This window comes from Xiphophorus couchianus, chromosome 21 (genome assembly GCF_001444195.1).
Source record: "Xiphophorus couchianus chromosome 21, X_couchianus-1.0, whole genome shotgun sequence".
Taxonomy (NCBI): Eukaryota; Metazoa; Chordata; class Actinopteri; order Cyprinodontiformes; family Poeciliidae; genus Xiphophorus; species Xiphophorus couchianus.
In genome coordinates, this window is record NC_040248.1 from 13,621,661 (window position 1) to 13,646,364 (window position 24,704).

Below are 24,704 nucleotides of genomic sequence, written 5' to 3' on the forward strand. Positions count from 1 at the left end.
TTTTTTTGTTTGTTTTTTTTTATCATAGATTCACTACAAAATATGTAGAAGTCTAGTGTTACAAAGTGTCAAGATTTGAAAAAGTTCATTGGGTAAAAATACTTGTGTAAAGCATTACACAGAGTCAGACAGACAAACACGCAGACACACTTCAGCACCTAGCAAGTTCCCCCCTAGTGAGTCTGGGAGATTTATGGGGAGAAGCTGGGGCTCGTCAAGTACCATTTCCCCCTCTGGAGGGTTGTCACAGCTATATTTGTATGCTGAGGATCTTCCCTATGGAATAAAAAAAGCCCAGTAGAGTAAAAGGATTTGCACATCTAAAACTTAGTGTCTCCCTATAAAATCAGAAGAGCAATGTCTCTTAGTAGGAATCTTTAGGGAGAAGGATGATCGTGACCTCCTATATTTATTACACCGTGGCTAATTAAAATTTATTAGGTTGATACTTAGCACTTTCTTCTCTGTCATGTTTTTGTACTGTTCACTGGAGACTTGAAAGATAGCAAGGGGATGTGCCTTTGCATACATGGCGCCGTCTCTCAGCAGATTATATTGTTTTGTTATGAGAGCCAGGGTTCGGTCCCGTTACGCGAGTTGGAGGCGGCAGATGTTCTTTGGAGGATCCTCTTTTCTCTTTTTTTCCTGCTGCTTGTCTTCGTTTTGAACCGCTCAGAAATCCCACGTTTGTCACTGAAACTGGAAGTGCTCGCTTTTAATGCAGTCGAGGGAGAGAGTGTTTGAAACGCTGTCTGACAGGTGTGCCTGAAGAAGCAGATAATGTGTTTCAGGGAGGATGTTCAAGCTGTCCTCTCCCTATGTCTGGCCCTGAATGAGAGCTTCTGGTATATAAAAGAAAGATGCCTCTGAACAGCATTGTCTGCACATAGTTTGAAAATGTAGATATGAGTTTTTCAAAGTCATTACAATGACTAATAAAAACATTTCCTGACGTTTCTCATGCAATGTATTTATAAATTCTTATCCAGAGTAAGTTACCTATACTAGGTTCCAGGTGTAAGTAATACTGAGAGTGGATATTGTGACAGCAACCGACCATGACTGTTTGACTACCATTGACTAAATCTATGGAGTAACCAGATGGTAGACAGCCTCTCCTTGTTGTTTGATTAGATTGGTTATGGGTTAATGGATTGGGCGCTGACAGACTATATTGTGTTATACAGCAGTTGTGCTAATTCTGATTTAAAATGTAGCCAATACAAGGTATTATTTTGTGAAAGTGACATGTTTGTTTTACTAATTAGCTCAGTCTATTATAAGCAACCCTTGGAGTACACAGATGTCATACAGGAAGAGCTAACTCTGTTTTTGGCTAACTTAGTTGCATCTATTTAGCTGAATCTGTGTTTTAGACATGGAATAGATTGATTTTTGTGAACCAAAGTTGAATTGATTTCTATAGGGCTGAGGAGCAATAAATTTTCTGTGTTCCCCTAATACAAAGTAAAAAGCTAATAGCTGTTAATTATTGTATTAGTAGGTGAAGCAGAGCAAGGCTTTAATTTCTTCAAGTATTCTACATGGTCGTTAACATATACCATTTGCACAAAGCAATCCTAAATGTAATCATTAGTTTCTGTGTTTTTCTTGAAAATGTAGACTATTACCTCTGAGAGTTCTAAAACGTTGCCAAGATTTCCATACCCAGCACTCTCCTAAACAGAGAGGTTAAAAGCTTAAAAGATTAAAACACAGTAACTCAGTTGTAGTACACTCAGCCTCAGTGTTATCTGCTGAAGCTTTGCCAACTTACTTACACTTTGCAAGGGCAGGTATAACTTGACATCCCGTGGCACACGGTGCCTTTTTTGTAGCAACATATAATGGCAAAGGAGAGAAATGACGACCACCTACCACACTGAAATCAGCTTACTTTGAGGTGACTTTCCTTCACCTTCACAGCTTCAGAGAGCGTGGTTGACCAAGTCGTACTTTGGCCTGACAAGTCATAGGTCAGTCACTCAAACTGGTAATTGTACAAGATGTCACTAGCTGATTTCTCTGTCTCTCTTGAGAAGGGATGTGAGTTCAATAGTCATTCTAAATGACTAAGTCATTTTAAATAGTTAAAACTGAATAGCAAAGAAGACTTTATTATCTGTACATTAGGAAAGTTGTCTCGTTTTCAATTTGAATTATTAACATTAAAAAGACGAAGTTGACGATTTAAGCTTTTTGGTCTTAAGGGCCAAACTTTTGAAGGTTGTGAACATTTTAAACTGAGCTTGTACTTTCATCTGCAGGCAAAGCTGTTCTGAAAAGCTCAAAGTTTTGTGTCCTCTGGTGTTTATTTTTTTTTTTTTGCAGAGATGGAGCCATGGATTTTCAGGTTCAAAGCAGAGGGCACAGTGGATTATTCACAGCTGACCTTCGACCCTGGCCAGAATGAACTGATCGTTGGTGCCAGGTAACTGGCATCTATTATTGCTTTTCTTAATTCTCTTTTTTGCTTCCACTTGGCTCCCTCTTTCTATATTTCTTTTCTTGCCTTTTATTTGATTGTGCCTCATTTCATTTCTCAGTGTTTGCTGCAGCATTGCATGAGTAATGATCAGTTTCTGTATACATCCCTTCAGAGGCCAAAGAAAAATTGCTTCGGAGGATGAACTTCATTGTCGTCTTGAAGCTTAGCCAGATATGTCTCTGTTGGTGTGTATGGATGCACTTATTGCTTATGTTATGGGGACGCAACATTTTCCATTATGTGTTTACCTTTGTAGGAAAATAGACTGTAAAACGGAATGAGTAATACCACATTCATTCAATATGACCTATTAAATTGAGGGTAAAAAGTTGGTTTGGGGTTTTAGTTAAAGTTTTAGATAAACCAAGTGGGAGTGTAGTTGATCTGCGTTTTCCTTTTGCAATATATCTGTCACTTAATGCAGTATTTTTCTGCATTTACATTCGTTGTAAAAGGAAGATTTGACAGTTGCATTTGAATATAGAGCAGTTCAATCTGTAAAGCTGTAACTGAGTGCTTTAAAAAGGCTCTTTGCAAACATGTTTTAACACACTTGTTTCCTTTGACAAATTTGCCTGTTCTGTTTCTACATCCTCACAGTACTCAAAGGGAAAAAAAAGAAAAGGTGAAAGACAATAGATGTGATGAAATTCTCCTTGTCACCTCGACACCTGCTAAGTGTCTAACTGTAGCGGGTAATGCGCCAAGATTGATGGCAGCAGGCTGGGTTCAAAGTATGGGAGATAATGGGAAAAAGTGGGATCGATGTAAATATCAATATAGTAAAACGGGGCGCCATGGCCACATACAGACCTTTTCTGATAGCTGCTCCTTGGGAGATTGATGGATCTTTGCAAAACTATTTTATATGTATGCTATGTGTATGTGCTTGCAAGTGTATTCTAACTCTGAAAATAGATAATTGATTTACCAAAAGCAATGATTGCTCCCATTACCCATGAGCACATTTTCCCAAAAAAGTGTTTAAAAAAAGTGTTTTTTTTCTGTGTTTTTAAAAACTTAAAAAAAAGAAAAGTTGTGTTCTATTAGGTGTTCTTAGCAATCGTATTACCATCCTTTCAGCAGAAATACAATTTGGCATGCGATTTTTGTTTCAGCCTTTAAACTTAAAACACAAAGTACTAATACTAAACACTTGCCAGAAACAGAAGGTGAATACTGTCTCATAAACTCACTCATTGTTCATTTGTTTTATGGAATTATTACAGCCATAAAAACCTCACCATGTATTATTTTCAACGAATTGTGAATTTCAGTCAGCAGTTATTTCAGAATGTCTCAAAATTTAGCCACTTAAACATGGCATTGCAATAATATTTCTCTCCAGTCAAACCCCTTAACTAAACTAGAAGATAAATGACCTGGGCTTTCATATTGTCATTTATAATTTAATGTTAATATGTTAGAAACATAAGGTTATCCGACCTCTAGAAGACATTTGTGCTACTAATGAGGAAGAAACAGGTTAACTGCAAATAAATGCAGGCACAAGACATACCAAAGATACACCATCAAGAAAATTACATTTTCTTTTAGCAACGAATAAGCATTTATATCTCCTTACTTGTTTCTACAGAAATCATCTCTTCAGACTCAACCTTGAAGACTTGACATTGATCCAGGTGAGTCGTAATTCTCTTCTTCTCTGTGACTCCACTGCCTGACTCGGTTTTTCCAGTAAATTTGTCCTTGCTGTCTCTGCTCATTTCACTCTCGTGGCAAAATGAAATCCCACCTGCTTTTGACAAACATTTGTTGATAGTTGCACTATGCTGCCAGCTTCCACAACTTCAGGCTGTCACAGTGAAATGAGTTAGTTTCACATTTCACAACAACTTCACAAAATGTAAGAGTGCTGTTGCACGTAGCTGTCACAGCCTTGTGTTGAGACACAAAGGGAGGGAAAGTGCTAGAAATATTTTCTTTGTCTAAATCTATATTTTAAGATGCTTTTATGAAATTATAGTACTGTGAAAAAGTGTTTTGGCTTTTTATCACCAATAGTCAGACATAGTGTTGGTACTGTGATGGTCTGGGGCTGCCTTGTTGCTTCAGGACTTGGAGGAATTAATGAAATAGTAAATTTTCAATGCTACCAGATAATCCTAAAGATTGTTTGACCATCAGTTTGTGACTTGTGGTTTCAGCAGACTTTAAGCAACAAGACAATAATTCAGCTAGTTCACCTTAGGAAATGAAATAGGCGTTATCTAGCGGCCTAGTCAAAGTTGGGTAAAGCATGCTATTGTACGACCTAAACAAGACTGTTCCCACTAAAAAAAACCAACCAAAATCCTCAAGAGTTATATAAAGTATTAATTGTAGTATTTCACATCACTAAAATTAGTGAAGTAAAAATTGTTATTAGGTCTGAGGTACTACCTCTAGATCCAGATTGGTTTCCTACATTAAACTTTAGATTCTATTTTATTTTCACTCGGATCCTTGTGTGAATGAAAAAGGTTCCATGATCTGAAACATAAGTTCATAACTACAATGTGAAAGCCATAAACATAATTTAATTTAATTTTAAATAGAGTTTATTTTCCCATTTCTATGGCTCATGCATGTATATTCCTCTGTCCTCTCTAAATAATTTCATTTGGTATCTTTTGTAATCTCTATTTTGTCTTTTAGACTACTTAAATCGCTCATGCTAAGCTGAGTATTTTGCAGCCCACTCTTACCTTATCATCACTGACATGGTGATCACTTAATTTTCAGGTGGCAACATCAAGACATTTTTAATTTAGACCAGACTTTATATTTGCTAATTCGTAAATTGAAGAGAAGATTGGGGTCAGACAAAAGAGGGACGGAAAGTATCATGACTAAAATGAAGGAGTTTAAAAATGTACATAGAGGCCTGTTGATGAGAAAATGAGAAAATCAGCTTGACAAAATACGAATCAAGAAAGAATCTGTTGGGCAGAAAGGCGTTTAAAGCATGTTCTGGGGCTGCTTTGTTAGAAAAAGAAGTGAGAGAGCACGAAGAAAGCAAGGAAGCCCCCCAACAGAGAGGCAAGGATTCATGCAGAGTCTGCCTTTTGGGGTCTCTTGCTGGGACACAGATGCTTTTTAAAGATGCTCTATCCCATTCAAACTCATAATCCTTCTCCCTCCTCTGTTTCATCCTGCGCTTGACTGGTGCTGAAGAATGAGCGAAGGGATTCCACTGAGCCAATCACCCCTTCACCACCAAGATGCATTCCCCGAAAAAGAATAGGATCTGGTAATCCCTGCCAGTGCCTTGGGCAAATTAAGGATGACCTGTGCATAAAGTCCCTGGTTTGCATTTTATTGGAGGTGAACTGTAGAGTCAAGGGGAAGTCTAAGTTCAACTGCTGAAATTTGCAGAGAATAAGTGGCTCTTTTCCATTAATTTCTCCTAAAGTCTTTTTTCCTTTCTTTCCCTTTATGCTATTCTGATGTAAAAGACAGATTAATTGCACAGAGACTTTGTTGCCTCATTCCAATTGTTGCTTGGCATGAAAGCCTTAAATGAATTTCCCCTTTGATATTCTTGCTTTGCCCACATCACTTGAATCATCAATTGATCAAATAGATTTACGAGGGACTGTGGTTCAGAGAATGAAAGAGGCAGCACAGAAAGTTTAACACAGGTAGTTGCCAGAGGTTCATTTCAATTGCAACAGAATTCAAATGAGTTGCAAGACATTCAGTTTTCTCTTTCCCGATGAGTGTAGAATACACACATCAGCCTTAACTTACCTTGCAACATCTGGACACTCCGGACGCTGCAATCGGAAGACTACTTAACCGGCTGCTTCGTCCAAACTATGAAAAACCTGAGGGTCGACATCTGTGTTCACCACTGCTGCTAACTGAAACACAAGTTCTGTCTGAGCGTCCACACAAAAAATAATAGTCAGGACTTACGGCATAATTTTATAATGAAGTTGCTAAGCTTCAGCTCACTGATAAACTCATCGTAGGTCACCATCTTTGTTGTGTCTGAGATGCTAACCAACCAATGGGCAGAAGTTGAAGCCTTAAGACACCCTTCTTCATCTTTTGCATAGTGAGGCAGGAATGCATATGGTAAAGAGGAGACAGACAAATGTAAAAAGAACAAATGGAAAAATACAAGAAGTTGTCAAGGGGAAAAAGAATAAATTAATAAACTAATTAATTAAAGAGAAACAAATGCACCAATAAGTAAGAAGAAAAAAGAATATATTTTTAAAAACAGTAAAATTTAAATGATGTGCTTGAAAAATAATTTGTTGGAATTAAGCTGAAAGGATAAAAAATTAATGTCAATTAAATCATAAAACATGAAGTAAAATTCTTCTTTTTAAAATCAATTGCTGTATTTTAATTGCATTGATTTATTCATTAGGCCATTTATATTTCTGCTCGTGCTTCGACTCTTGTGTGGGATATTTGGTACCACTGTGAGATATAGATTGGTTGGTCTTTTCTTTTTCTAGTTTTCTAGCTGCGTCCTGCACCATATACCTTGTGCAGTGTACTAGCAACAGTGGCAGCAAAACACCCCCACAGCCAAATGCTACAACTTAACATTTAATAGGGTTTTCTTAGGTTTGAAAATATAATCTTGACTCCTACAAACATCCTGCTGTCTATAAAATCTTTATGCAGACAGCTTTTGGACCAGGCTTTCTTGACTTGTCACTCTGGAACTATGTAAAATTCATTTAAATTTGACAGGTTCCAGTCTTGCTATAGAGCATATAATTAATGCTATATCAGAACATCTTGTAAGCTAGTACTGTTGTTTTACCAGTGCTCTTACCCAATCTTCACTGAGTTCCTTGGACTTCCCCAGCATTTTAAGAGTCGGTCAATTAATAGAGTTTAGAGATATCCTTTTGACCAGAACTGTACCTGCATGAAAAAATTGAACCTGTATGAAAATATAACAAATACAAATGTTTTCACTTGCATAGAGGTATGCTACATATGCCTGCAATTATTGTGAGCATTAGAGAACACACAACAATGTAAATGGATCAGATTTGAGCTCCAGCAATGATAATTTCTTCTATAAATATCCTCATTGCTTGCTAATGGACAAAAAGAAAGTATAAAATGCTAATGATATTAGAGCTGAAGAGACAGAGTTGATGTTATGTTGATGTCTGTGGACATTTTTATTGTCAGAATGCCTTTGAAATTTACCCCAGAGTTAATGGCATCAATAAGTCCTTGGAGTAGAAGGAGTTCAGTCCAGCTGGAAAAAAAAAAAGACTGTCTGATGGACTAGTTTCAAGGCAGAGGTACACTGAGAATTTTAAGCAGAGGGTAGTATTTAACATGATAAAAAAAAAAATCAAGATTATTTAGGATGTACTCACAGTGAATGGCAGACAAGGTTGAAGTTGGAAGAGTCAGGCCTTGAAACTTGACTCAGCCTCTGCTCTATATGGCCTTGATTGGAGTCAATATCTGGTACTTATGTTTCAGCAATGTCTGAACAGTTGAAAAGGCCTTCCTCTCCTTGTCAACTTCTCTCCCCCATCCTCACTGATGTGGATATTTTTCTGCTTGCTTATATTTCAAACTTGTGCTGTTTAAGGGAAAAATAAAGATTTTAACTCTGCAGGATGCTCAACTGATAAAACATTTAGACATATCATTGCCAAGGAAAATAGAAAAACCTTTCCAAAGTACAGTTTCCTTAGTTTTTCTCTCAGCTGAATATCATATTATTTTCTGAATCTGTTCAGTTTTGTCCTTTGGACCTCTTTTCAACTCCTTCAGCTCTGCTCAGCTTCAGGAAATCAGCTATTACTAACCTTGAGCATGTGTATCAATTCTGTTTTTTTTCCCCATTGTTGTGCCATGAGTGAATCACAGTCAAGCCAATGTGATGCACCACTGAGCCTTATGTCAACATCTGACTGCCAACTTCTCACATACTATTTATCTGAAGTTGCTGCATTTAAAAAATATATATAACATTTTAACCTTCAAGGACTATAGAGATGCAATGTTCTCCAAAATCTGTTTTTGTACAGTTTTGTCTTGCTCATTCTGAGTCTATCAAATTCTGATTTCTTTTTAGGAAGTACCCTATAAGTTGCTTTTTGTATTCTCGACTTGAATAAAGTGATGTGGGTCTGAACAAAGACATTTTGTATAACTTGTTCACATTTTTTGTCAATAACCCACTTGATTTATGGCAGATTTCTAATCCTTTTCAGAAGGGTTTGTTCTTGTAGCAGCGATTGCAGTGCTTGGTTCTTAGGTACATTTAGTACAAAGGGGAACCATTTACCTTACCGCATTGTATTACAGTGTTCATTCACATACTGTTGCCATGGTTTTCCCCAACAGTCCAAAAATGTTCATTTTATTTCCTGACTTAAGGGCCAGTCGACAACTGCAAACTAAATAATTTAATCACATACTGCCAGTTCAAAATGCCATACAATGAAATTACCAAGATCCACCAAAGTGTGGCTGTCTTTGTAGCACTCTGAATAAATACTTGGCCTGCCCTTCACAGTCTTCATTTTCAAAGACCTCAGTGAAACTGAATATAGTTTTGAGTCTTCTTCCTACATCAACAACTTCCATGTAAAGGAGTGCAGAGGTTAGTACTTTCATTTGCTGGAAAATGAAAGATTCTGAGTTCCCAACTAGCCAGTTCCATTTAACAAGCAAAAATTGCGGTCCACTTCTATTAAGACACACCTGTTTCTGTTAATTAACAGTGGAGTAGCCTTTCAACATTAACATGCTTGTTTCATGCAAAACTTGCAAATGACAGCTTGAATTTCAATAGAAGCAGCGTGGCACCACTTAGGTAAATAAGCTCAAGAATAGTGTGACTGTTCAGGGGGAAAGTGAAAATTGATTTCAGGCGTCACAGCCAGTACTCTTGTACTGGCACATAAAATACTACCCATAGCATATTCTTCTTAGCAACAGTTACTTTTATATTGTAGAGATATAAACTGTGCCTCCCTTTATTTTTCAACCTCCTTGTGCATTGTTTTACTGGAACAAACGAAAAGAACAAAGGTTCTTTGTATTCTAACATGATGGATTTTATGCACGAGTGTTTGGTCTCTTGCGATTACAACTTGTCAACCAGAAAATTAGCCCTGATAATAATTAGCTAGCTGAAATTGTCCTCCATTGCTTTGGAAACATTGCTAATTCAATTACATGAGCACTAACTTAGTCACATAAAGGGAATAAGAACTGGAGCCACAGATGCCAGCACATTAAGTAATACAATGATGCCATCTTTAAGCAAGAGGGATGTCATTCGGTGTGGTGATGAGAAAAACTACACTGACTTGCGCTGTTCTGATGACAGTGCAGTGACTCAGACCTCCATGCTTGCTGAGAAGCAACATCAAGACCAATTTCATGTATAAATCTTTCAGCAGCTTACATCAGCAGACATCAGTATGAATGGTAAATATGATGCGACCACATCAAAAGTTAATATCAGGTAGTCATGAGCCTTATTAGATTCTCCCCACAGGATTTGTCCAGCTCTTCCTCTCAGCGTCCTGTCCTGCTCGCACCGAGCAGCACAGCCAGTCATTTCACAAAGCTAGACAGCTGTCAGCAGAGAGTCTGTTCTCTAGACTCTCTTTATGCAAAGTGTATTCAGTATCATGTCTGGAAACTGCTGGTTTGGAATTCAGCTCCTCACTTGCTCCTCTGTCTCACTATTCTCTGCCCACACAGTCTCCCTTCTTCTTCTTCTGGCTGGACTTTACTTTGAAATCTTTCTTGTTTTGTCTGTTTGTCCATTTTTTTTATTTTTCTGTCCTTTCCTCTGTTCAACTTCAACCCTGCCTACTCTGCCTCTTTCTCTCATGCACCCACCTTTGGGTGACAATAGGCCCCTCAGTTTGTGAGTATATGCGAAGAATGAGCACAATGGTTCACCACTGATGACTAAATCCATTGCAAAGGACAGTAAAAAGCATCAGACCATCGAACATCCAAACGTATCAAGAATTTTTATTAATTTTCTCTGGAACAAGAGAAGATGCACCAACTTCTCTCTCTTACACACACAGTTTGTCAGAAGAACGATTGTTCAAGTTTAGCATAAAACAATGAGTTTGGACTGTTATTTTTCAATGAATGAATCTTCTCTGTAGAAATTCAGGGAGGCAACCAACAGGATCAGTAACATAATCACCCAGGCTTTAACCAACCACTCTGTTAGCCAAGCAGATGAAACATATGCAGCGGCAGAATCATCAGCAATCTGTTGAAAAAGATTTTAAAGCACTAAGGAGTTCCTGGTTATTAAAAAAAACTAAAAAATTAAATAAAACTTTTTTTGATGCACTTGTATTGAGTGAGATGTATTCTGTAATTCTGACCATAAAAGCTCAAAGTATCCTTTGATAAGGTTTTCTTCGTTTTCACCTTGAATAAGGAACATGATCTGATGATTTTTCTACTAGATTTTTATCAGTGTGTAAAAAATATATGTTGGTTTTAATATATAAAATGCACAATCATGAAACAATCACAAAAATTACTAAATATATATTTTTTTGTCATTTTGGTGGATAATTCCCTGTTTGGGCACTATTTCACTCCAGTGAGTGGCCACCTGAGAGCTTCAAGAGGGTTCATAGAAGAGCCTCTTAGTAGATGGACTGGTGCTCCAGCCAAAACAAAAGGAAAAAAAGGATGTACTTGGGTGATTTAATCCTCTTGTCTTCAGTCTACTAGTTTCAATTTCTACTCTTGTGCTACTTTTGTGGAGCCTCAGGGTTGTAATAGATAAAATCAATGCTATTAACTGAAGCAGGTTTTTTTTCAGAAAACATTGATAAATACTTATAACTTTACATGCTCCAGGCTTTGATGCATGATTCTTTTGAGAGGTTATGAGCAGTGAGCAGTGTATCAAACATTCATTTTTGTTGTTACAGTACTAAGTGGCCATTATTATTTCCATTAGATAGTTACTTAGATAGAAGACTGTGATCATTTAAACTCAGGACTGTGGTAAATCTTGGCCCCTACCATTGACCTTTCAATGACCTAACTTATCTAGCCACATCAACTTTTACAGAAAAGTTTGGCAGTAAAAATAGAGGAGATAGCATTCCATTTAAACCCTGTAATATTTTGTTTTTTGCATACCATTGTTTTTGTATGCAGCGTTTATCATTGACATAAACGTCTTACATGCTTCATGGTATGTGTTTTATAAGTCATAATGAAATATGCTAAGTGCAGCCTTCTCTTTAAAAAGATAGCATTCTTGAGTCTTATGTGTAGTTTAATTCTGCTATAAATAATTCATACAACTTGTAAAAATCACAAACTCGCAACTAATAATGCCTTCAATGAAAATAACTCAATTTGAAAGTAGAATTTATACTCTGGATATAAAACTGTGTAAAATATTGCCTGTCTATCATGTTTTAGTTGACTGAGATTCTACAGGTCCTGAATGTGCAGCTTTTCTGATATGTTTCAGAGTATTTTGAAAACCTCAGTCTATTAAAATCTATCATGACACTTTAAGAAAATAGTTTCTTTTTTGTACATTCTTCTCTGATTGTTGTAAAGTCAACGGTACAATGCAAGCCGTTGTCCTCTGTGACTACATGAGTGAATGCTGCAAGTTGGGGACTCAATAGAATCTGCTGGGATTTTTTTAGAAAACTTTTTAAACTGAAGGAATAATGCAGCCTATGGGGCCATACTGGTAAAAATTGCAAGCTTCTATTTCAACAGCATAAAACCCAGTAATGGGTTAAACCTGCATTATTATTATTATTATTATTATTATTATTATTATTATTATTATTATTATTGGTGTATACCCAGAGCTTGCTTCCTGTGTTTTATCTGATAACTCATCGCTTTTGTCTTTCTGCTAAATTCAGTTCCTTGCTTTTGTTTTCTTTCTCTTTATTCTTTTAAGCCAAAAAGGTACAGAAAAATCCTCTTTTCAAAAACCTTTCTGATATGACCAATAATTATTAAGATTTAGCCACAGCACATTCCACATATTTCATTACAAGACAACTTCATTTTAGAAGCACGGCATCTCAACAAAAGCATGCTAATGAGATTTTAATGTTTCTTAATGACCCATTGCTAGTCATTGTGCTACTTTGATTATGTTCTGTACTTTGGACCATTTGAGCCGGGACTGCCAGATTAGGTGGCTTTTGTGGTCAATGATGCCAGCACACATCCCCCACTTACAGGTTTATGGTCATCTCTTTTAGTAATTGTAAAGTTAATGTCTTAAAGGCACAGTGAGACAATGGTGGGATCTCAACATACGCTCTGAAGTGTGTTGAATGATGATAAATAACATAATCACTCCACAAACAACGAGAAATAAGTTGGCGCATTAATGTGATCTGAAGTTGGAGCTTTACTTTGGATTATGATTGATTTCTGTACCAAACACAAGTGAGCTGGGTTTCAGGCCATTAACAGATTTTCTTCCGCCCCCTGCGATTAGCAAAAGCACTTTCCGCACCCACACTGAATTCAGCTGGGGCTAGCTATGGTGCCATGTGTGCACGCTCTTGCTGCCTGTGCTGAAGATGTGTGTGTTTTGTGTCTGCATTGCCCCAGAATAGCCAGCTTCTCCCAGGAATATGAACTGACACATACACAGAGGAGAAACAGACAAGCCAGAAGCCAGCTACCATTAATGCACCATATTTTATCTCCATGAATAGTACCACACACACATACCGTGAGCGCTTTTCTCCCTCCAGACGGGCTCTGGTTGCTGCTTATGTGTGCGTTTATGGGTGACGGCGAACATACGCAGTTTCCATGCCTCCCAAAGGCCAATGAGGCAGAAAGTAAAGGCCTGTCAGAAAAAAAACGTACTGTCTAAAGCAAACGCAATAAGTAAATGTAAAATTAAATTGCCTTAAAATGACACTGAACTCTAGCAGCTTATCAATATTCAGGCAGCATATGTCATCAACTTTTCTGTTTGGGATTGTAGCCAACAGTAGCTGTATTTAAACTAAAAGCAAAACAGAAATAACCAAACAAAAAGCATCCAAAAACACTAACCGAAGGTAGCAAAGAATGGAGATAGTATGCTCAACTTGTGTCCTTTGGATTAGGGTTGTTCCTGCCCTTAAATCTAAGATAATATTTTGGTAAATGGTTGTAAAAGAGATGACTTCATCACAATATATGGTCATGTCTTCCTGCTTTAAAAGATGTAAGTCAAATACTCCTTTAATGTCAGAAAAGTCCACTTTAAAAATAAATACTTATCTGCTTTGAACAACAGTAATAATGCAGATTTTAATTCGTTTATTTTAAATAGATCTTTAGATGTCCTATCTCTAAAAGATAATATTTTGTTTCCTCTGGTTGGCTTTTGCACTGCACAGATGCCAGGCTTTTAGAATAAAACTTACATTTCTCTGGCCAGAAAACAGTTTGAATATATTGCTTTTGGAGACATTTTGCAAATTAAGCTTAATACTGAGCCAGCCAAGTTTTCTGTTAACTAATCTTCTCTCTGCCAGTCATACAGACCTGGTGGCAGTAAAGGCTAATTCCACCTGTCACAAGGGTGAGCGACTCAGTGGCCCAGTGCTCTCCCAAGGCCAGCCCTTATTACACAAAGAAAGAATTTTTATCAATGACAGAGACCCCCTTCTCAGAGGTCATGCTGAAATTAAAAGGTAGAACCTGCATCTTTTCCCTCTGAGGTGAAAAGAAACTCTTATCTTCTTATTCTTTTCCCTGCCTATTTTAAAATGTAAAGTAGGGTCTTGCTATTTCTTACATGCATGTACATCACTATGACACAATTGCTCAGCGGAGCCGCCTGTAATGTTTTAGGATTCCTTCTTTTCCCACACACATAAATCAAGCTGACATGTGGCTTTACACACTCTTGCCTCTCATTTCTCGAGGTCTCTGTTTGGTATGCACCTTAATTGGATTCTGTGTTTGCATTTGCCAAGGCTCCTAACACGCGTGTACTCACGCCACTGTACATCTACTAGTGGTCTGAGAGAGTCTACACTGGCGATATGTCTGATGCATTTGTTGTTGGCTTTAATCTCTCAATCTGACTCAAGTTAGTGTCAAGTTAATGCTGAAATGTTTGTCAGTCATTACCATGTTTCTTCATTGTGTGTTCAATATCTGACGGCAGCAAAATGCTTTAAAAAAATGGTTTGGAAACTCTGCATTACCAAAAGTTTTGCTTGAGTTCTCCAAGTCTTTCTTAAACTGCTTCAGGTAGACAAGTCATCTGGTGTTTGCTTCTTCTTGATGGCTTTTTGGGAGCTTTTACACTGCTTTACTCTGTCTCTCCAGGAGGCTGAATGGCACTGTGATGAGTTCACAAAGGGAGCCTGCTTCAGCCGTGGAAAATCAGAGGTGAGTTTACATGAACACTCTCTTATATTGCTTTTCCAGATACATGATGAGAAAAGCAAGTTTTCATTATTGTTTGCAAAAAGAAACATACAACTTTGCATCAGAAATGTACTTGATAACCTTGGCTCAATTGCATCTTTAGAATGCAATTGAGTTAAAAGCCTACTAATCTGCTCTTTTCTATGATAAATTGTAAAATAAACTTTACTTCTCATGACAGGTAGATGCTAATTTTATGCAGTATTTATATAACTTAATTATCTAAAGTGTTCAAGCATACTATTTAATCTAATCTTAAACATATTTACTCGTTTTCTCCTTTTCACTCTCTACCCTCTTCCTATTTGAATAACTACTAAAGGACAATAAAAAGTAATTAAAAAAAATATCACACTTACATACTGTTGGTAAAACAAATCTAATGTTTAACAGTTAACACTGACAAATAGCATTTGCTCATTGGCTCTGATCATTCATGTATCATTGGCTTTACAGCTGTATGATAATTATAAAAACACACACTGGGACCAGATTAGGCTCTTACATGAAATTACACCCTGGACTACCAACTTCTAGCAAAGTCTTATTATTTGAAAGTTTATTTTCTCCACATTTATAAGGAAAATGCCTTTGTGAACTTATCAGCAATCGGCAGAGTTGAGCACATGGGTTGCAGCCATGAAAAGCTGAATAGTCTGAAGAAATGCCAAATACCTTTTGGTAGACACAGTGAGCATGTAGGATGGTGTCTTGCTAACTGGTAAAACAAGGACTGATAACACTGGAGATAATCTCAATAGACAGACATCAATATAAGATTCTGAAACCATTTGCAGATCTCCACATCCTGGGACCAACCACTTCCCTTAAAATCCTATAAAATCACTACGCTCACCCCTACAGAGGCTACCTCCACAATTTGGGAGTGAAGAGGATGAAGTGGCTCGCTTGCAGTCTTGGCCTCAACTCTGCTAAAGACTTGTGCGATCAGCTTTGGTGTCGTGTTCATCCCAGAGTGGCCAGTACAACCACAATGATTGACTTGCAACAAATGCTAGTTAAGAAATGGACTGCTGTCCCACAACAGCATGTGAACAAGCTGGTGACCATCATTAGGATCACCTGCTGTCATGGTAGTCTACTGTTCTCATATCCAGACTTGGTACTGAGCCTGCCTGTTTGTTAAATAAATAAATTGTTACACTGTCAGTATGTCCTTTCTCCTCAAACGCCAATCATTTAACGCCAATCACAAATGACACCAAGCAAGGTTGCATAGGGAGATAAGCTGTTTGGCATCAGCAGAGAGGATTTGGCAAGTCATTCATGGGCGGAACCCACATTCAGCTCTGCTATTTAACACCCAGATGTGTTTTCCTTGCATATGTGGCACCATATTAAAAGGAACTAAACAAATACACTTTCGCTTACTTTTTCTAATGTACACATGTACGTAGTATTGCCCTTATCGACGTTTTATATAGCTTTCTATACAAAACTAATCTTTTTTATTATTTTCTTTTATATTTAGTTTTTTCATTAGGATTTATTGCCACCGTTTTACATCATGTTGAAATAAAAACCTTATCCTCCTCCAACCCTCAAACTTCAGCCCAAAAGTCTTCCATTGCTAAGGACTTTCTAAAATTGCAGGCTAAAAATAAAACTACAATATAAGAATTAAACATATTAGTACTTTAAAGCAACTGGATTCACTTTATCCACCCTTAATATATGGACATCTTTGGAGCTTGAGTGGTTTTAAATCAAGTCACTATAGTAAAATGTTCCCTTTCTATACTTAAACATTTATTTATAGACTTTTGTACAAAGGGAGTTCCTATTGTTTTACTTCTTTCTTTGCAGTCTATATTTTAGTATGTGGCTAGATGGTATAGCCTTCTATATAAAACAGATGTCTTTCTGAGCTGAATTTGACTTGTAGGTGAACTGCTCAGCCCTGATTCTTATGTGCGTCTGCCGCTGTGTATTTATCCTCCAGTGAAAGGTGGTCAGGGACCCATAATAGGCATGCACAGGTTGGCCAGCACATGATCGTTGAAGTGAATTACAGACCAAAGCTACCTCAGTCCTTGGGAGTCGCTACAGTCTGGCAGAGCAGTATTGTTTTGCTCTGTTCTCTTCTGAGGATCAGTTGCTGTGATGTACACTAAGAATAGCTTTAGAAGCTTCTTTTTTTCCCTCCAGCAGTTGACAGGGCTTTCTGTGGTTTATTACCTACCTCAATGCACATCAATATATTATAACTTAAGCTGTAATAGATACCGTTCCTGTGTTTTAAGAGAATTTACCAGTGATTTTAGGTTTTTTTCTTCCTAATACATACATCTGCGTCTCAGTTCTGTGTTTGGTTTATTTCAGTTAAGATAAGAAAGCGGAGTTAAACCACCTTGATGGATGTTTCTGTTGTGTTGTGAGAACCAGCATAAATGCTTTTGTTTCGCAATACAAATGTGGAAAGTTTGTCAGGAAGCTGTCATAATAAAGCCAAGCACAGTGATGCTGTCAAAATAATAATTATTCCCATTACTAACACTAGGATGATACGGTTTTCGAGTCCTTCCCATATCGGCTCAACAGGGCCAAAAGGCCGGAGTCCACCCTGACGACTCTGATGGCTCAAATTAGCATCCCTTCTTCAATTGTAAATGTGGCCGTTGACCGTCAGGCCAGAAGGTAGGAGTGTGAATTGTCCATGTTGGGGGTGGGTATCTATGATACCTACAGGAGATCAGATCTCCTGTAGGTAGTGCTCTTCAGTTTAGTTTTGAAGCATACATGAAGTGTTTTTGGAGAGATGTGACCTTTTGCAGCTGATCCATGATGTTGTGCTGCATTATCCAGGTCATTTTGCCAAATGTACATAGAGTTTGCAAAACATACAATCTGTTTCAAAAAAGAGGTAACTCTCATGTGAGTGAGAAGAAGGCACACAAGGAGAAACTGCTTCGGCAACAACCTTCCACACCCAGCTCAGGCAAAAGGGCGAAGTGTCAGGTCAACCATCGATGCAGGATGCGTGTCCTGAGGCCAAAACATCATCAGTGACCCCTCACACCCCCACCATGGACTGTTCTCCCTGCTGCCCTCTGGAAAGAGGTTCTGCAGCATCCGGTGCAGGTCCACCTGGTTCCGAAACAGCTTTTTCCTACTTGCCATCAGACTGCTGAACTCTTAACTGGACTGCACTCAAAAACTGGTCTCCACTTTATACCTTGCACATGTACAGAGCTAAATAACTTCTATTTTACTGTCAGTCCTGCACTTTATATTTTATATTTAGATTTATATTCATATTTTATACTGTATTTTATTTTACTCACAACATTGGAACCTCAAACATTATCCTGAGCCGTATGCAACGAAATTTCGTTCTGTATACACCCTGTGCATTGAAAATGACAACAAAGTCAGTCGAAGTCGAAGTCTAAGGAACAATTGTGCAACTGTGAGATGCGTTGAGGCCATTAACAGGGTACTTCTAAGGTAATGGCCCTATTTACTGAACAAAAGCACCTGCTAGATAAAATCCTTCAGGCCAGTTGGACTATCTAAGCCGAAATAGGTATATGTCAAAATGGCCTAACTCAAGCCATTCTAGTGCTAAATTAGGAAGAAACTGTAGAGAAGAATTCAAAAATTCAGATCCTTATTTTTCAACCCGCCCACAAACACTCACACCCGTTCACACAAGTTTATAGATCACAGCCAGCTGCACAAACACTCCAAGTTCAGCGGCATTGCAATAAATTTAAATATCCTCAAAAAGTTAATTTCCACTAGTAATTCAATTTAAATTGTGAAACGCATTAAATATATAGAGATATAGTTTAAGAATTTATTTCTATTTTCCTGCAATGATGACATGCCTCAAAAAACAAAAATATCACTCTTAAATAATAGACATTATTTTTATTTTCAATACACAACTGTTGAGTTTTGTAAAATTGTATCAATGTACTATTCAATTATCCAGTACTTATTTGGGGCTAATTTTGCATTAATCCTTGTATCAATCATGTGTGGTGTGAAGGTAGTCAGACTTTCACTACTTAAGTGGCAGGAAAAAGCTCAATTTTGAGTGACCCTCTCCAGCACTGCATTATAGGGTAACATCTTTCCGGAAGACACCATCCAGTGCTCTGACAGTTTCTAATAGAAGGTTTGGACTTTATAAAATACAGTAAACCAACATCAGCAGATGACCTAAATCATCAGTGGCTGTGGAGACCTCACACTGAACACACTGGACTCCAAGCAACGGTGCCTGTGCAAAGCCCCAGACTCTCCCTAGACTCTTGATATCCCACTCAAGAGTGAGATTTAGTTTCATCTGAAATAACACTTTGGACCGAAGTCAGGTTATGGTTCTGAAAATGCCTCTTGACCACAGAGTTATCCTGATGCAAACACTATGCCATTTCCTCGATACCTCTGTGTGGTGGCTCTTAAAGTTATGACTCCAACCACAGTCCATGCCTAACCAAATGTTTGAAAGGGCTTTACCACAAGATCTTCTCAAGGCTGTGGTCATCCCTATTGCTTGTCCACACTTTTTCTTTCCCCTACACTTTTCATTAATATTTTTGTATACAAAATTCTGTCAACTGATAGATTCTCTAATAGTGATTTGTTTTCTTTATACAGATACTGGGTGCAATCTGCTGGGCTTCCTCACAGAACATTTTTTTTATCATTTGCTATGATAAACTGAGTTGAATGCATTGCATTATAAATTGCAACTAATTAGACCTGTAGATAATTTTTAGAATTGATTTGAATTACCGCATGTTTTTCAGTGATGGTCTGCAGAACGAGACACCAGCCTTACCTATAATTATTGTGGCCATACCATGGGTTAGTTATGCAATACTCCAGTGTAATTCTCTAATCTTCTAAGAACTATAGCCCATGTTAAACAAATTAATAAAAAATACACAGCGTAACATGTAATGCATATGCAATATGTGATTTAACTTTTTAATTTGTATTACTCAAACATTTATACTTTTTGAGGATAAGGCTTTAAGAAGCCCCTTTATGCAGGTATAGGCTTGTAAATGAGCTGCTCATCAACACACCTTTTGTTTTAACGGCATATATGTGGTCACCTTGAATACTTTCAAGTGTGGAGGGCCAGGAAACAAGTAGTTCCAGGTGTCAATGTTCATGTTGTTTGGGGAAAATAAATTCCCTTTGCTATGCCAGCCTACACACCTAAATCAGACCCTTAAAAGTGAAAAGAGGGGTGATGAAGGTTGCTCCAGTGACTGAAACAATAGCAGATTTACAAAGGTTTAAACTTTTACAAGAGCCCCTTACCTATGACCAGGGCCCCTGTTAGACGGAGAGAACTCTACAGGTTTATTTTTTTGTCCTGTGAAAAAAAGAATTGCCGTTTCATGAAGTTAATGCCGACCACCTTTACATTTACCACAGGTTGACGTTAGTTGATGGAAATCACCTGCAAGCCCTCATGAATACCTGACCTTTACATTGAAAGTTCATAAAATTGAGTGCCGATCTATCATTCAATCAATCTTTCACTCTGTCAGTTCTGCTCTGCTTTTTGTGAGCTTTTAACCAAGAGCTGAGTAGTTTTGCTTGAAACCCCGGGAGGAATTCCCACAAGAGAAGGAGCCAAGAAAAGGCTGATGAGTGTGTACTTCACTCTAATTTGGAGAAAAGTGGTTTGAATTGATTGTGGTGGGGAGCGGGCTAAAAAGAAAGAATGATTGAATGAAGTGTATGAGAGGTGACATTTTCATTTCACTTTCTGACCAGTCAACAAAGCCAAGGCAATTTTCTAAACTAATTCTGAATGGCCCTCTCTAACACCTGTTGCATTTATCTGGTCTCCGCCGTATTATTGAGATCCCTCTCCAACCCTGATCCCCACTGAATTAGGATGTGACATGGCTAAGCCATGCAGACATTAGACTTGATTTGACTCTGTGTAAGTTGGCCACGTTTCGGAGCAGCCCTCCTGTTGATGCAGGTGCTTTTCTTATTTATTGGCATAAAGTGTAATTTGGCCCCTTCTGCCTAATGCTGCTGCTTGCCAGTGGATAGATAATGGAACTGTTAGTAACTGCTATATATGTTTTTTTGCCTGTGTGTTTCTGCAGGAGGAGTGCCAGAACTACATTAGGGTGCTGCTGGTTAATGGGAACAGGCTGTTTACCTGTGGAACCAATGCATTCACCCCCATCTGCACCAATCGAACGGTACGAGCATCATAACATCCACAATGCTGTTTACATAGCCTGCAATTTCAATCCAAACCCCTTTTCAATGCATACATAACCACCCATGAATTTGACAGAAACTGAAAGAAGCTGTGTTTTTACTGTCATAGTATTTTTCCAGAACATTTGCAACATTATTTTTTACAAAGCTGGACAGAGTAAAGTTTCAATATTAACATAAACACTTTACAAAAACAACTTGATGAATAACTGCAGCTTTTAACAGTTTTAGATAAAGTTGAAGCGTGGAATAACAATATTTTTAGTTGCGCCCATCTGCCATCTGTGTAGTTTACACAAAGCAGCATCTGTACTAGGCGTTTTTCACATAAAGAGAAGTGCAGCGACAACACAAAATAAATATGACATTATAGTTCTGCAGACATGCTCCAGCTTCTTGACTGAAATACAGAAACATTCTGTATCTGTAGATAATGGCATATAATGGTATATAATGGTGATAGTGTCCGCAGATCTGGTAAATGATAATTTCCTTGTTAATTATTTTTATTTTTTAGCACTACAATCTTAACCTGTTAGACTGTAAATTGAATTTCTTTATAGCACTGACCTTTTCTAAGTTTAGGAAAAGTATCCTTCCTCAATTTGCCTTGCATAGTCAAAGACAACTGGCTAAGTGCTAATTTGAAATTTTGAATTATGTGTTTTTGGAATTTGAGGAAATGTCTAAAATAACATAGATAACATAGATTTGACCAGAGGTGTGACCAAGTCACTGTGTTGCAAGTCTCAAGTAAGTCTCAAGTCCGAGTCAAGTCTCAAGTAAAGACAGGCAAAAGTCGAGTCAAGTCTCAAGCCAGGAACCTTTAATTTCAAGTCATTTCGAGTCGTTTTTATTTTATTTTTTTTATAATTTGCAATTATACATAAAATTCAAATAATAGACCATTTGTTCGTTTTAAAATATGTATTTATCTCAAATGATAGAACATGTGTAGCTGAACACAAAGTATAAAAAACATTTTTAAATTGGACCACTTTATTGCCCAGTTCTGTTAAACTTGACATTCAATAAAAAAAGACGAAAATGCTGACATTTCCACAGCACAATACAAAGAACCATAACAGCAGTTTTTTCCTCTTTTCTCTGACCTGTCAAAACAATATATTGTCAATATAATTTCCCAACGTAGATGTCTTCAAATACACCAACCATCCTTAGATGATACTAGACCCGGCTCATCATCATGATGGGACAGAGAGACTCTGTTCCCTGTGTTCAGGTCCAGAATCTGCTTTCTGTTCCGGAGCCCCGCTCACTATCCACCGGCTTCCTGAGCTAACACGGTGCACATTATTTGTGGAGGCATTTGAAGGACCGGATTTATGGTAAATAATCACCAATTTAACCCGGAGTACACATGCTAACACGAAGTTAGCTAAAGTCAGCTATCTTACAGCAAAAGAAAAGCGCCACCTACCGATCTTTGTGAAGCTTCAAATGCCGGACAAAGTTGGACGTCGTGGCATCTCCATCCGATATTCTCTTCTTGCATGTTTTACAAGTTGCAGTTCGGTTTTTAGTCGAAAGTTCATAACCTACGTAGCCAAAAGAAATTACTCGCGGAAGCATATTCGAGCGGTTATTTCGTATTTCGTTCCCTGAGCTCTGTAGCTTTGTCGCGTTTTTTTAAACGTCCAAATCCTGTTAATTTGATTGGTTGTGCTGCAGCTACGTACACATACATACATAAGGAGAGAGGAAAACCATAGTGACGGTCTGCGTATATTGATGCGGAATGAGTGACATTAATTAATGACGCCACTTTATAAATAATGTGTTTTAAATTTTAAGACTTTGAGTAAAAAATATCAAGTCTTTTCAAGTAAACAGCTTCAAGTCGAGTCAAGTCCCAAGTCAATGGCATGAAAGTCAAAGTCAAGTCCGAGTCTTTGAGCATTTTTTCAAGTCAAGTCTCAAGTCGTGATTTTAACGACTCGAGTCTGACTCGAGTCCAAGTCATGTGACTCGAGTCCCCACCTCTGGATTTGACAATTATATAAAAAACTGAGCAACAGAACAAATATATGTAGCCTCTTTAAAGAAAAAACATCTCTAAAAGCATATTTTTGCAGTGTACTTTTAAAAGACACAACTCTTAACTGCACATTTATTCAATCCATAAATCGTCGGTAAACATAAGAATGAGACTTTTGAAAATGTGATATTACTGCACAATTAAACAGCAGAGAACCTGCCAAGGCATTCTGTGAGGCTCTTACATCGGTAAGGGCTCTCTACTAGTGGGTAGAGTAGCCAAACATTGCACTCAAGTCAGGGCAGGACTGATGGCGATAAAAAAAATATCCAAGAGTTAAAAAGTAAAGCCTACTTAAGTAAAAACCAATTAAAGTGGAAGAAACACACATTTGTTTTCCACCAGGTCAAACTACTGAATGCTTATAGTAGGTATTGTGTAAAGACACAATATATACTGTTTATTTTGTGTTTTCTAGATCTCTAAATGGCACCACTGGCACCACATTCTCAGAAGACAGAAAATAACATTAAAATAATGATGCTTGTGTACAACCCAGAAGTTTTAACAAAGATATTGCTAAGACATTCAGTGGACTAATTAAAGTTTGGTAGAACAGCCAGAATGTTCTCTTAATAAGAATAGCAGTACTTCATAATAATATTACTCAAGTAGAAGTAAATAACATGGTGTAGAAAAACTACTCCAAGAAGCACATTATCTTTAATATTCAGGTCTATACTAGGTCTACATCAGCTTTCCACCAGTCTGCATCTAAAGTCTCCATGGTAACCAACTGTTACAAAGTCCCATTGATGCTTCAGGTTTCAGTTTAGATATTCACTGCAGCATGAAAAAAAACGGTTTCATAACAGACCCCCATTTTTGTTGCCATGAACAAAATGACATTAGCTGCCAGCACAGCTAGATTGTGCCCTTCAACAGTATCTCACAATTATACAATCTCCATGTTGGTTGTATAATTGAAGTTGTAAATATTCCATCCTGCTATGTAAAGGGGAAAGATTACAAGCAAAATGTGGTGCTTACCTGCCTTCTCTTTTTGTTGATTTCCCTTTACTGGTTTCAAATTCTGTTGCTTAGCTTTTGTCTCCTTGCGCACAGCATGATGTGTTTTCTAGGTCAGTCAGCTTGTCGCTAGAAGTTTATCATTCAACTTCTCCTCCATACAAATTATCCTTTGTATTCCATCCTTAAGTTGACAAAAAAATTCTGGGAAATGCTGCATCCAAGCATTTAGAGGTGGCTGCTGCAAACTTCTACAAAGCCATTCTTGTAGTCAAACTGGTTAACCATATCTTCTTCAAAAATATCACACACTGCATTAAATTCCAGCTTTTTAACTGATATGCATTTTCTTCATTGATAATCATAACCTTGTAGGTTAGTCAAGTGCATCAACTCCCTTGCATCAATGAGAGGGAGCTGCAACTGCCAGCTCAAAAGAAGCTGGCAGCACGTATTTTGAGAAATCGTTAGCATAAAATAGCAGCATTATGACGGGCATGTGAACAATGCAAATTTGAAGACTGGGTTGTT

The 24,704-nt window shown here is 37.6% G+C and overlaps 1 protein-coding gene across 4 annotated transcripts in view; it reads left to right on the forward strand.

Moving 5' to 3' along the window:
* The window catches only part of sema5a (sema domain, seven thrombospondin repeats (type 1 and type 1-like), transmembrane domain (TM) and short cytoplasmic domain, (semaphorin) 5A), a 152,520-nt gene that overhangs the window by 50,881 nt on the left and 76,935 nt on the right, over positions 1–24,704 (forward strand). For all 4 annotated transcript variants that reach the window (XR_003593883.1, XM_028005263.1, XM_028005266.1 and 1 more), the window contains exons 3-6: positions 2,332–2,431; positions 4,086–4,131; positions 14,813–14,875; positions 21,025–21,123. Coding sequence is in view for 3 of the 4 variants with exons in the window: in XM_028005263.1 (XP_027861064.1) it covers positions 2,332–2,431; positions 4,086–4,131; positions 14,813–14,875; positions 21,025–21,123 (308 nt within the window). In the remaining variant the exon portion in view is untranslated. The remainder of the gene's footprint in view (positions 1–2,331; positions 2,432–4,085; positions 4,132–14,812; positions 14,876–21,024; positions 21,124–24,704) is intronic.